The 14588-nt window shown below is 46.5% G+C and overlaps 1 protein-coding gene across 2 annotated transcripts in view; it reads right to left on the bottom strand.

The window, feature by feature from the left end:
• Window positions 1-14588, bottom strand: part of LOC145311319 (innexin inx2-like) — a 36743-nt gene that overhangs the window by 6895 nt on the left and 15260 nt on the right. For both annotated transcript variants that reach the window (XM_080150525.1, XM_080150526.1), the window contains exons 7-9: window positions 10879-10958; window positions 9959-10074; window positions 9038-9155 (exon numbers count right to left, since the gene is read on the bottom strand). In XM_080150525.1, coding sequence (XP_080006651.1) covers window positions 9038-9155; window positions 9959-10074; window positions 10879-10958 — 314 coding nt within the window. The remainder of the gene's footprint in view (window positions 1-9037; window positions 9156-9958; window positions 10075-10878; window positions 10959-14588) is intronic.

Here is a 14588-nt window from a genome sequence, read left to right as displayed (position 1 = left end):
GGGTGACATGCATTGTGTGAATGACTACAGACCCATTTCATTGCTATGTATCTTCTCCAAAATTCTTGAAAAGATTATAGCCACAGCTCTGAAACAATATTTAGCTTCAAACAATATCATTGATAGTCTTCAATTTGGCTTTCAAAACCTTAACTCAACTTTTCACCCTATGATTCATTTACTTGATCACGTGGCCAAGGCAATAAACAGAAATAAATACACTATTGGTCTATTTTTGGACATTAAAAAGGCATTTGATTGTGTTCCTAAACATATTTTCCTAATGAAACTGAAAAAAATAGGTATTCATGGAAATTTGTTGCAATGGTTCGAATCTTATCTATCAGAGCGCAGACAGTTTGTTAAGTTAGGAAATGCTGAATCCTCTAAATTGGATATAACCTGGGGCGTCCCCCAGGGATCAGTACTTGGTCCGATTTTATTTTTGATATTTTTCAACGATCTTCCAAACTGTACTTTACTTAAAAGTCTGCTGTTTTGTGATGATGTGGTATTCGGCAACCGTGAGCCATGCCTATGGCAACCCTGACCGGGGTTCGGGGAAGGGCCAAGGGCCCTCCCCCGAGTCCTGGGGAAGGGGTCTGCCGACCCCCTCCCTATGCCTAAAATTAATGATTGATTCTGACAGCCTTATTATTGTTAAGCTGTATTGTTAATTCCCCCCACCCTTTCCAGGGATGGGGGATCATTATTGCCCAAACTGACTATTGTATATGTATTATATTGATTTTATTTATGATTATTTATTCCTATCTGTGTAGTTATTGTTTGTTGTATATAACGTTAGTAATCCTTAGACCTTCAATAAAGGAACAACTGAATAGACTCTGTTTATTATTTAGTGATTGCTAGAGAAGCGTAGCTTCTCTATAGTATAGGTGTCCACGTCTGTTCACACTGCCGTAGTTATTTGAACTCTGGTGTCTGCCATTTATCCTAGGCGGATACCACAACTTTTGGTGACAGCTGTGTGAGATTACGGCAAACCACAAGTGTAGAGCAGACGCGCAGCTGAGGCTAAGGTACTCCCAGCAGTGAAACTGGCAAAACTGACACAAGCAACCTGAATTACCCACCCTGGATAGCAAGGTCTAACTCTGCATCCGGCAGTTGTGGAAGCGAAATCTAGCAAAAGACCACTAAGTGTGGCGGAACCCGAGCTGCGGAGAGTAGCGAGATCGGACGAGAGACTGCGGAGAGCAGCGAAACTTGACGGAGAACCGCGAGAAGCGCCGACATCTAACGGAGAATTGAGCGCTCAAGGGCTGAAACAGGCCTGCGGACAGGCTGAAACAGGCCAACTAAGTGTAAACGGCTGAAAATAGGCCAACATTTACTGCAAGAGATAGCAGGATTCGAACCAGCGGCGCTGCAGGACGGGACATTCCCTGCCGCCACCAGCCGGATTCGGATACACGGCGCTGCAGGACGGGACATTCCCTGCCGCCGACAGGCTGAAACAAGCCAAGGATTCGAACCAGCGGCGCTGCAGGACGGGACATTCCCTGCCGCCACCAGCTGGATTCGGATACACGGCGCTGCAGGACAGGACATTCCCTGCCGCCGACAGGCTGAAACAAGCCAAATAGCTGCGAGCTGCGAGCAAACATACGAGTGTAGTGTACCAAGCAGAAGAAAACTACGTTAACTCCAAGTATCCTGAGAGGCTACAGCGCAGCCACCCATCTAGAAAAGCAGATATTATATCACATTGTAGGGATTACCACCCTAGTGTGAAGGCTGAACAATAGATTTATGAGCAAGGATTGGTAAACAATTTGTTGTGTATTGTGATAAAACTAAAAATAGAACAGGCTTGGTAAGCAAATCTGTTGTGTATTGTGATAAGGCCAAAAATAGAACCTAGATGCAATATCACAATGCATTGATAAACAATCTAACCCCCCAAGCCTCCAGCACACCAAATACACCCCTTATTCCAACGGAAAGGGAGGGGCCCACCATCCATTGAAGAAAATACAATCGAGGTGACATAACAACAAGCCCAGGATTAAGGAAAGGGCACAATTACCTCACCACACAGTTACCTCAAACCCACAGCACTCCCCCCTCTCCATAGGGGGAACGGACGGTTTTACCCCGTCCCCTCACGCGCTTCCCCCCCTTCCTACCCACACTTGACTAAGTCCGCCCACGGTGTGGAGATAGCGACCGGGAGAACAGAGCGCCATTTACGGGTCGCGCAGCAGAGCTCGGGACACATAACAAAATTCAACGGACGAATAAGACAAAGCGGACCAATGAGAGAGCGGGTTGAGGGAAGTGCGCGTTTTACCTGTGTGCGCGGATCTGACGGTGCGTAAGCGCGTTGCAAGGAAAGGATATTTCACGCACACACACACACACACACACAGGAGCGGAGCTACTCCATAGCATCCAACAGAGATATTTTTAGAAAACAAGACTTGCAAGCTTCTCCCTCCTATCTATAGTGTGATAAAGGAAAACCCAATCAGTTCCTGACAGCAGTTCAGACCCTCAACAGCTATCTACCCCTACCAGCCTACTCTACAACTCAGAAAAACTAGTGACAAGTACTTTGGGTACATCTAATTTACATCTTTGTAGTTAAACTACCAACCTAGTGATAAACAGTGTTGGCTGCTAGGCTAGAAAGCCTCAAGTGTAAACCATTTATAGTATTGACTTAAAACTTCGTGTCCCGCCGCTGAACCGTTGACCCGATGGAGCAGCCGCAAGCGCCAGGAGGCGACCAAGTCCAAGGATGGCTCCAGGATGATCCCCAACCGGCTCCAGCCGAGTACCGCAAGCTGATGCTGAGTAACCTGCCGGAGTATAGAGGACCGCCCAAGCAATCCTGGAGTTCCCACATCCGGAGACTCGAGATGTCATGGGCGGCTTACCGTGTGCCTCCCCATGACACACTAAACCGCCGCAACGCCCTTTTACTATCACTGGTGGGGCAAGCGGCGGAGATGGCCTCTCATCTGTTTGGCGAGGCAGGCCAAGCCTTGACATACGAACAAGTCAAGGCCGAGTGTGAAATGTTATTTCGTCCAGCCTTTGAATCCCAGACTTTGAAGCAAGCCTTCAGGGATTACAGGCAACACTCGACAGAACCTATACAAGCATACATATCCACAAAGTGTGCCTTGTATAGGGAGGCCTATAGCCATGAGGACCTTGAATTGTTGATAGACGAATTAAATCGTGGCATTCGTAACGCTAATGTGAAACGTGAAATGATGAGTCATGAGATCGCCTCGGTACCTGAGTACACGAGGCGAGCCATGTTTACCGTCACAATGATCACCAAGCAGCTGAAGGAGGGTGTGTGCCTAGTGGACGCCACCGATGGGCTCACGGGATCAGCCAGCGTCCAGTTGCCCCACTACGATGAGTCGGAGCCAATGGAGATTGGCGCCTTGGCTCCGGGTCTCCACCAGATGGGGAAGGTCGCCCCAGATGACAAGACTCCAGGTCGCTGCTACTGCTGCCAAGGGAAAGGCCACCGAGCCCAAGACTGTCCGACGCCTATGGAGGTCAGCTTAGAAGAGAGACGCACCCAGCCACGCCGTGACCGTCCTGCCAAGTGCGACCGTTGCCACTATGCCGGCCATACGGCGGCCGAGTGCAGAGCCGACTGGGACCAGGTAGCCGGCCGGAGGCGCACTGCGGACAAGGGCGCTCCCCCAGGAAAGCCCAGCAGAGTAGCCAACATGGAAGGGAGCGCGCCCCCAGCAACACCCCAGCAAGCAGCCGCCCCCAATGCAGCGGGCCGAGCCGACGGAATGCCGCAGTTTGGAACCGTCCCAGCTAGAATCAACGTACTGGGAGGAGCGGCTGAACCCAACCGGGTTGGCCTGGGCTTCAGCCTCAACCACCTGGGGCCGGAGTTTGTGCAGCCCAACAACATCGCCGAGCCAGAAGTCCTGAGGCCCCAGCCCTTCAGCCTCAACATGATGGGGCCTGCCCGACCGAGCCTACCCAGCAAGAGTGGAGGGGCGCTACCCAGCGTCACTGAGACGGTGTACGGAGAGGCCCTGGCGGCCGTTGAACGAGAGAGGCAGGAGGCGCTAGCCAGCGCATCGGAGTCGATGTATGGGGCGCCATCCGGCGCCGCCACCTGCGATGACTGGGGGGTGCTATCCAGCGCCCCCACCCTGGTGCCTGGGGCGACAACCGTCGCCGCCACCGAGATACCTGGATCCTGGAACGAGCCAGCAGCCCCAGAGGAAGGGGTGACACCCGTCACCCCCAGTCAGCCAGCGCCACCAGCCCGTAGGGAGAGCCCAGCCATACACCATCCAGCGCCCACTGCCAGCCGAGGGAACCCAGCTGCCCATCATTTCCAGTCGAGCCAGGATAAGTTAAATTTGACAAATGTATTGTATCCAAAGTATTGTAACCCTCCAGCCTTGCCTGTGCCTCCCGCACCAGAGGCTGGGGAGATTGAAATTTTGGGATATAAGGACTTGCCTGTGCCACAGGCACCTGAGTTCCTAGGGCAGGGGAGGGACGTAATCCAGGGCGAGCCTGTGCCACACGCACTTCAGCCCCATGCCACTGGGCATGCCATGGACAAGGGAAGGGACCCCTTGGGGCTAGGGGAGCCGACACCCAGGCAGGCGCCAGTCGCCTGTCAGTCTGTCATTGGGGAGGGTATCGGGATGCCCCGGGCACCCAAAGATAACGCTCAATGGAAATTTGTATCTAGCCAGGAGCAACCAAGCCGTGTCCAGCCCCAAGAAGCAGCCGTGGTCCGAGCCGAAGATCCCCAGACGCGTGTGCGAGGTCGATGGCTGTCTGGTAGCTTCTCACACTGGTGGATGGTTCTGTGGGGACTACTGCTCGCAGCCGTGTGGCCTACAACTAGCTACGTCCTGGTGGGGTGGGACTGCGCCAACCCCACCCATGTCACAGCCTACAACAAGGAGAAGATGTGTAGCACGGAACCGCTACACCAGGAGGTGCCCTTGGGCCATGAGGTACATGTCCTGCAGCAAGTCAAGATTAGGGAAACAACAGGATATAGCTGTCAGCTCACCGTGTCCCAGTGGACATTTAGGTGTGGGGTATGGGGTCACCTCAAGGTGACCTCGGTCCCCACCCTCATGAGGCCAACCAAGATTGATCCAGAAACGTGCCGAGACCTGGCCAGGAACCGAGTCTACACGCTGCCAGGCAAGACCCAGCCACTGACGTTCCAGCTGAACCATCCCCTGTTCTTCACCCTCGATATGGTGGGCGCCTTGGTCAACAGCCCCGAGGGGGTGGGTTGTGAAGGGGAGGACGTCCATTTCGAGGGCCAGCTGTACCGCAATGAATTAGTGCTCCAGGAACGACGGCTGCTGGTCAAGGAAGAGACCTATGTAGTGGAGAATGGACGGGTGGAGTCCCAATCTGACCACCTGACCCTAGAATGTCCCCATTCTGAGCTGTCTTGCATTACTGGGGAGGCCACCTACGTGTGGGACCACCTGGGGAGAGATTGCCCCTTGAGGCTGATCCGCAGCCTCCAGCCTAGCCTAGTGATGGATGCGTTCCTGGTTGACCATCAAGCCCAGTTCTTCATCAACATGACCACCCCCACCTCAATAGTGAACTGCGACTTTGAGGCCCATGCCACCAACCACCCAGCATTGTTCGTGTCAGCTGACCCGGCCGCGGCAGCGCTGCCCAGAGTATTGGCCAGGGATGTGGATGTCCCCCTGCAGGCCCAGATACATGCAGGTTACATTGGATTTACCCTGGAGACACGAATGAGAAGCACCGCGGCAGAAGAAGTAGCGGCCAATTGCAGGAAGCTCCAGCAACTAGACCCGGCCCACCCGGTGCGTGTCCAGGGGAGCACGTTCTCTGTGCTGAGGGGAGATGTACTGCTCCAGCTTACCTGCCAACGCAACAAATATGTTGTCCGTGAGAGCAATGAATGTTGGGACAAAGTACCAGTGGAACCCACAGGATTCGTAGACACCGTGACAAAGGTGTATAGCGGCCACGCCACCAAGATTCCCTGCTCCTCCACCTACCCCCTAACTGTGCACGCGGAGGAAGGCTGGATAGAGCTAACCCCCGCACCTAAGAAGAGGCCACCCCCGCTGGATACGCCCAAGCAGCTGCTGACAGAACCTTTGGATGACTTTAGTTCGGGAGGCTTGTACTCGCAGGCTGAGCTGAACGACTGGCAGCAGCTGCTAGCGTTCCCAGCGTATAAAGCCGCCATGCTGACCGGCCTGTCTTATGGCTCATGCGTTCAGCAAGGTAGTTGTTCGGCCACCGGAGACCATGGGATCGTGTCCTACAATATCGACCGACTGGCGGAGGAAGGAGAAGCCGCCCTGGATGTCTGGACTGGTTCAGACAAGCTATTCACGAGTGGGGAGATGGCGCAGCCATACTGTGTTTGCTGTTGTTGATTCTCAAACTGCTGGGGGATTTAACCATCATTTCCCTGGCAGCCGCACAAGGAGGTGTACGGGCCGCCATGAATGCGATGTCACAAGTGTTCCTGTACCATCCAACCTTGTACCGTAAGGCCTTGGCCAGAGCCAGACTCACCCATGCCAAGTCCCGGGACTTTTCAGTAGACTGGGATGCCATTCCTATCGGCCGGGAAGCAGCCGAGGAAATGGTGTCCATGCAATCAGCCGATAGTGGGAATGACCGCCCAGGCAGGCCTGGACCACCCTCTGGAAAGCCCCGCGGCCCCTCGGGAGGCCAGGCTGTCGCTCAGACGGTCAACTTGGTAGCCAGTGCCCCAGCCACTGCCAACAACAACCAGAATGCCCCGTTACTGACCGGCCCCGCAGCGGCTGTGCCCCACGCCAACCTGACACCTGCTGGCGCCGAGCTACATGTCCAACAAAAGCCAGCCTCTACCTTCTATCCCACGTTGGGAGCCCATCAGCCCTGAAAATCACCACTAGGATTCCATTGAATCATTATCGTTTGTATATATCTTAGCCCTAAGGAGCGGGCCGAAGGCCTCAACCACTGTCGGAAGTCTGGCAGGGAGACCCCCTCCCAGCCTTCCGAGGGGAGAGTTGTGGTATTCGGCAACCGTGAGCCATGCCTATGGCAACCCTGACCGGGGTTCGGGGAAGGGCCAAGGGCCCTCCCCCGAGTCCTGGGGAAGGGGTCTGCCGACCCCCTCCCTATGCCTAAAATTAATGATTGATTCTGACAGCCTTATTATGGTTAAGCTGTATTGTTAATTCCCCCCACCCTTTCCAGGGATGGGGGATCATTATTGCCCAAACTGACTATTGTATATGTATTATATTGATTTTATTTATGATTATTTATTCCTATCTGTGTAGTTATTGTTTGTTGTATATAACGTTAGTAATCCTTAGACCTTCAATAAAGGAACAACTGAATAGACTCTGTTTATTATTTAGTGATTGCTAGAGAAGCGTAGCTTCTCTATAGTATAGGTGTCCACGTCTGTTCACACTGCCGTAGTCATTTGAACTCTGGTGTCTGCCATTTATCCTAGGCGGATACCACAATGACACCACATTACTAGCTTCAGGGTCTAATTTAAATCAACTCGCTAATTTTGTAAATGATGAATTGCAAAAAATCTCTACATGGTTTCGATCCAATCAGCTCTCTCTACATCCTGATAAAACTAAATTTACAGTGTTCCATTCTAACTTAGGATCAATACAATGGGATGATATTCATTTATATATCAATGAGAATAACTCTAGTGCAAGTAATCCTAATCCTGACCTTATTAAACCTATTGATTATGTCAACAATGCATCTGAAATTCCAGCCATAAAATTTCTAGGTGTTTACTTTGACCCTAACCTTAATTTTAAGTATCATATACAGAAATTAAATGAAAAGCTCTCAAGAGCTCTCTTTATATTGAGACAATGTAAAAAAATTCTAACTAGGAGCGCACTTAAAACCTTATACTATTCTATATTTCATTGTCATTTAATCTATGGAATTTTGATTTATTCAAGCTCGTATGAAAGTAACTTAAAATCTATTGAAATCAAGCAAAAAATGGCAATCAGAGCAATTACAGACTCTCATTATATAGCCCATACTGGTCCTCTATTTAAAACAATGAAAATTCTACCATTTGAATTGTTAGTGCAATACTTTAGAGTTAAATTCATGTATGAATTTAAACTTAACATAGCCCCTTGCTCATTTTTTAACATGTGGAAAACACGAGGACATATGTCCCAGGGTAATATTAGGCTTAGAAACCAAGAAGATTATAGCATCCCATTTGCCAGATTAAACTTGGTTAACAATTTTCCACTTTGTACTCTTCCAGCCACCTGGAATGCGTTTTTCATTAACAATAGCTTTATAGTGGAACAGGCAACTTCTAGATTTAAATTTTATAAAAAATTGAAAAGAAAGCTTTTAGACAGTATTGTAGTTGCCTGTGAAAGGCTATTGTGTCCCTCCTGTGACCTTAACATTAATCTATGATTGTTCAAGTCAACCTGTAGCTTACCTTTTGATTGCTTAAAATATATACATTTTTTATAATCGCACAGAGACCCCATTTTTTCTCCACTTTCCTATTCCCCCCCCCCCCCCCCTACTTTTCCTAAACATCCTTCCTTGCATATTGCTGTATATAGTGTACATATATTACTTATATAAAAGACCGCTTAAAAAAAACATTTAAATCTAAGTCTAAAATTAAAAGGCTGTCAACACCGCCCTCATTCGTTTTTCAGTCCTTGGATACTTGTATTATATTGTGTTAATCCTATAATATTCATTGTTTATATAAAAAATAGTTTATTAATAAATTCTTAATGCAATGTAATTACCATTTATGAATGTTGAATATTAAATGTATATGTTGTTTTGTCCCAATAAATATTTGAATTTGAATTTGAATTTGAAATGTAGTTGGAAACCTTCACTGGACAAATAAGAAGCTTTACTTTGTCATTAAGATGGAACCATATAGGTTTACATAATTGCTACACACCCACAGAGCCAGAAAGACATCCTGTTACTTTATTATAAGAATTAAAAACCTTACTTTTGCATGGTACACTTGGTGACCTTGGGAAATATTCTGGCCATAGGATCCTGTCTCCAGACTGGATCATCCTCCATCAAGGACACAACCTGCCAACCATACTTGCTAAATTCCCAGTCTAGATAGATTGAAAATATTGGCTACTTAAGATATAAAAGAATTTAAGATTATATCAGCAGTTTTTACAGAATTGTTTTAGGTACTATGATTTTAAACACAATATTTTCCCATATAGATCTGAACGATATGGATCTTGAAGCAATGAAATAGGGCCTTTTGAAAAAGTTAAAAAATTTGAAGATTCTGTGAAGTAAAAGTTTTTGCAAATATAGGTATTAAATGATATATAATTGATATTTGATATCATACTCCCAGTAGATAGAAGACAAAAATTAAGAATAGAAGACGGTAAATAGATGTATTGATTTAGAGACACTACCTACAATTCATACTTTCAACAAAGATAGCTAGTAGACAGAAATTAAGAATAGTAGACATATAATAGTTGGATTGATTTAGAAATCTTGAATTAGAGACACTATCTACCATTCATACGTGTTATACTCCCAGTCAAGATAGATAGAAAATAGGATAGATAGATATCCATAAAAATTAGGATATTTAATAAATATCCAATGTCCCACTGAAAGTAGATAGAATTTATGAATTACCAAATCTATTCTCTAAATCATGACAGAAAGGAACTCAAGAAACTAGAATATTGCTTAAAACTATCCCAAGACTAAAGTCTGAAAATAAAAAAGACTAAAAGCCATCAAGGGACCTATGTGAAGTTTATCTAAAATATGGAACCCAGTCAGTTCAGTAATAAGGAGATATTGAGCTTTAGACAAACAAATGCTTAATAATTTATATAATAGTAGAAATATAAATGTTTATAAACATTCATGAAAATCTTACCCAGGAAAATCTCTAAGAGGATGAGGTTAAAGATGACATTGATAAGGTAGAGAAATCTTACAAAGAACAACTTGACTGCCCAGGTGTTGTGGGTGTACAGGCTGTCCTTCAGGTACCTAGACAAATATATTTATAAGAAAAAAAAAATGAAATGAAAAAAAGCACAAATCAAATAATTTTTGGCTCATTCTCATTAGAAAAAAATCGACGAAGACCAAACTGCATAAGTTTTGCACCACTTTTGACGTCATATTCTCCATCTCTTTATTAGGGGTTTTCTTTCCCACTTCTCCTCTCATCTTCCTCATTATATGACGTCACAGGAATCAAGTGTCACAAAAGTTATGCAGTTTGGTCTTCGTAAAAAAAACAGATTAAAGCTTCAGGCATCCTTATATTTCAAGATATCATTAAGAAACTCATATTGAACGCTTAGTTGATATTTTAGCTTGTTTTAAGAGAAGTGTGGTATAAATAGCGGCGGAAAGATGGGGTTTTATTATAGAATAGTTTTGCTTTAGCTACACTAATAAAATTATTAAACTTAAGAATATATTACTATATAAGCACTATTCCAATCAAAGTTTTATACTATATTAATAATTTGAATATATGTATATAATATATATGTTCACAATCAAGTATTAAATCAAGAGATAGCTAATGCTATGGCTTTTTGTAGGCACTTTAATCAAATAATGCAAACTCCACTTCTTAAAGTTAAATCTTGAGTTTGCAAGGTGTCCACACGAATATGGTCAAGTGTGGTAATATATTGATTGTTAGGTCAGGCACATATCATATGCTAATTTTAGGGGTGTCCCTACAATACCACAGCAGCTGCAGAATGTGTATCAAGAAAAACACTAAATATAAAGATTAAATAGGGTACAATAAAACGATTATCTTCAATCACTTACTTGGCTAAAACTTTCTCCCTAGAATGACGGTCATCCTTGTCCAACACCAGATTATGCAGTCCAGATATTATGTTCTTTACCTAATAATAACGAGGTTAATTATGATCAAAGGTAGCACAGCAAAAATAAAGAAATGCCTTTATATGAGATTTTGGAACAAGTTGGGTTTTTAGTGAAAATAAAATATGTAACATAAAAAATGAAAAAATGCAAAATTTTTAGCTCATTTATAAGTCCCAAAATTATGTTGCTTTTGTAGTGGGTCTTACTTGAGATACTTGTAAAATAAGCAGAATGGCATTTTCGTGATCCTAAACGAGTGGACAGATTTTTATGAAATTAGTACCATTTTAAAGCGTTAAATTTTCTCTATTGATTTTTCTTTTATTTGACTTTTTAAGCCCACAAATGACGGATCCCGAGTTTTAATTATGAAACATTTGTACTTATTATATTCTGTTAAAATCTTGTGATATCTCATATGAGGCCATATTTTTCCAAGAAATCAATATACATATAATGCTCCGCATTTATATGTATATTTGACCTTTCTATCATCTACGCGTGTAGGTTTTAGGCGATATTTAACTTATGTACTTTTGTAGAAGAGAGCTCCAGTTATCCAGGGATTTGGGCATCCTCAATGCATCACGGAGATTTCCCCTGCACAACTGAACGTGACTAAACGGGAAACTCAACATACACTCCGGCCTGCTGATATATCCTACGCAGACCTACGTGTATCCCTTGCCATCCCTGTATGATCAGAAACGCCCCCTCAATACTTCAATACTCTCTGTAATTTTCCTATATGTATATTGATATAATATGTATTCATTAATTTTGTGTAAACTATACTTGTCTATTGAAAATACATCAGTTCCGCACAAACAGTTGTTAGTAGAGTATCAACTCCAATTTGTGGGCAGCTAATCCTAGCTGCAATTAATTATCCAGAAACATATAAAATCCCCTGTGGGTACTTGCGTGTAGTATTCGTTATTTAACTTAGCGGAGACGTACAAACGAAGGGAACGAGTTGCTTCGCTCTTGAATCGCTTCAGCCACAACGTTACCATTCCAACGTGAAGTGCCGCCACACCGCTCGAGGCGGGCTTTAATAGTTTTTAAAAAGCTATCTCTTACGTCCGATCCGTTACAGTCAAACTGGTGACAGCTGTGCTTGGATAAACCGCAGTGCTCAACAGGAGATTTACGAGGAAATTACCCAGAGGAACTACGGTAATTTCGGACGATTGTGTACATCCAGACGAGTTTTATGAGAACTGAGATCAGAAAGGACGAAGACCCCTGTGTTTGGAGACCAGTGTGGGACCATTCTGACGTCTGGGACATCAACTTGGTAAAATTTTCCTTAAATTTTGAAGAAATTTCGTTAAGTTTCGGAGATGGCGCAAGCTCAGCAGGCCGCTGATCTAGAGCAGTTGAATTTGCAGCGTGCTATTCAAGAGGCACAGGCAGAAGGAGCGCCGAATGAGAACGCTCAGCTCATTGCGCTAGGCAATACCTGGTTGGAGAACCAGCGCCGGAAGCTTAATAAGCAGAATTTTCCCCGGTTTTGCAACCGTGCCGGAGAAGATTGGGATGGCCACAAGACAAAGATGGCCAACGCGTTTAGAATTGCCCGTCATCACCCATCGGATCAAGAGGGTAGGAAAGGCCAATACATCATGAGTCTCGACGGAGAAGCGTTCCAGATGGCCCGAGAAGTCGCCGACAACCAAGATGCGCTCACCCTTGAGCAGGTAATGGATAGGCTGGATGCCATATTCCTAGCACCATCAGATTCAGACATCAACAAGGACGCGTATAAGCAGTTGTCACAGGGCAAGAACGAGATTCCGCAGACGTACCTCGCCAAGAAAGAGCAGATGTGGTTGAAGGCCTACTCCCCAGACAACCGTGATCCAGGCCAATTCCGGAAAGAGGTAACCCTTGGTTTACGCCATCGAGAGGTACGAAAAAGAGTTTTCTGTCAGCTACCTAGTATTACCAGCATGGGTGTCCTACGGAATGTTATTATGAACGAGATTGCCACACAGCGCCAACTTATTCACCATGGAGATGCTGAAGATACCTCCATGGATGGCCTAGCCACGTCCAACCGTGTCATCTATCGCAACGACGACACCGAGGATATGGAGGTCAACGCTGTCGGAGATGGAACCAGTAGCGTCAAGTGCTACAATTGTAACCAGACTGGCCATTATTCGCGTAATTGCCCTAAGAAGAAACAGCAAGCGAGTAAGGGTACGGGCGGTGCCACCAAAGACAAACCTAAAGGCAATTGTCGGAGGTGTGGCACGCCTGGCCATTGGCAGAAGACGTGTACTATTCCTGAGGACAAGCTGGCGAACGTGCGCAAGAGGAACCAGGAGAAGAACGCCAACAGCGGCGGACGCGGCCGACAATACCAAGATCGTGGCCGGCACGCCGTGCGGGAGATGCGTACCAATGAACCTGGAGACGCCGACAGTGGCGTAGGAGACGATGACCAGGCGCAGTTCTATGGAGATGTCAACTGTCTGGAAGCAGTTGGCCACAGAAGCAAGACTTCAAAAAATGTGAGAGAGGGCTCCCGTCGGTAGGTCGGAGTCCCTCAGCAGCTGTAGACCCTACCACCCTCAATCAGATGCAAGGACGGAGAGGCGCCCGGGCCATGGTTAAGATCAGCCTGCGTGCAAATGGACCGACTGTGCGGACCTATGGTCTCATCGATACCGGTAACAAGTTGCACGAAGGAGTCGCCGTAAATGAGGAGTTAGCCCGGAAACTACAGTTGCCGATCGTTCCTTGCGAGTTATCAGTGGGAACAGCGGCGAATGGCGGCGATATGGACGTCATCGGCCGTGTGCACAACATCAGCGTCATCTTGGGAGATGACTGTCCTAGCTACATTCGAGAGGCATTGGTTATACCTGAGCTTCGCACCCCCATCAATCTTGGGTGCAAGTGGGTCGAGGAGATTCGTGGAGTTCTAGATTACTCATCACCGGTGCAGGCGGCGTTGGTCGTGAAGCAGACGAGAGTTCCGCTTGTGCAGTCCATCGACTACGAGGTTCCAAGTACCTCAGAAGACGAAGAGCGGTCTGGAAAACCGCCGGGGGAGCACTCGCCCCCCAATCCTCAGATAAGTGTTTCATTACGAGCCTTCGAGGAGTTGAATGCAGAAATAAGTAGCTATAGTAGTGCCTTAAATGTTTGTACGCCCACTTTTAAAGATTTATGTAAAGCAGAAGACAATTTTGCGAATGGTAATGTGCACCATTCACGTGAGTTTTTAGCACTTAAACCGGATTCCGTCGAATCATATGTTGCGCAACTTTCTTTTAAGCACAAAGCAAAAGCAGATTTTGAGCGCAAAAACGTTTGGACACGTAATGTCAAGGGACCGCTTCGTAATTCCCAAGGGCCGGCCGTTCGTTTGAAAACCGTCGCAGTAGGTAAGCGGCCGCGTCCTGTCCGTTTGTCCGTCCAAGCGACTAGGATTCTCGCGCCAGAGTCAGTGTCTGTCGTTAATTTTCTTCCTAGCCGAGAACTCCGACCGCAAGCGATTGTCATGGTAGAAGAGACCGTTTTAGATGATAGTCCAGTGCGTGTGTTGGAAGGAGTATACAGAGCCCAGCAAAATGGGATAGTCCGCATCCCTGTCGTCAACTTGCAGGAGGCGCCGTGCATTGCATCGGCCG

The sequence above is a fragment of the Acartia tonsa genome, unplaced genomic scaffold, assembly GCF_053477335.1.
Source record: "Acartia tonsa isolate MP-2025a unplaced genomic scaffold, ASM5347733v1 sca4, whole genome shotgun sequence".
NCBI lineage: Eukaryota > Metazoa > Arthropoda > Copepoda > Calanoida > Acartiidae > Acartia > Acartia tonsa.
The sequence above is the reverse complement of the archived record's forward strand: the minus strand, read 5'-3'. Positions and strand labels throughout refer to the sequence as shown.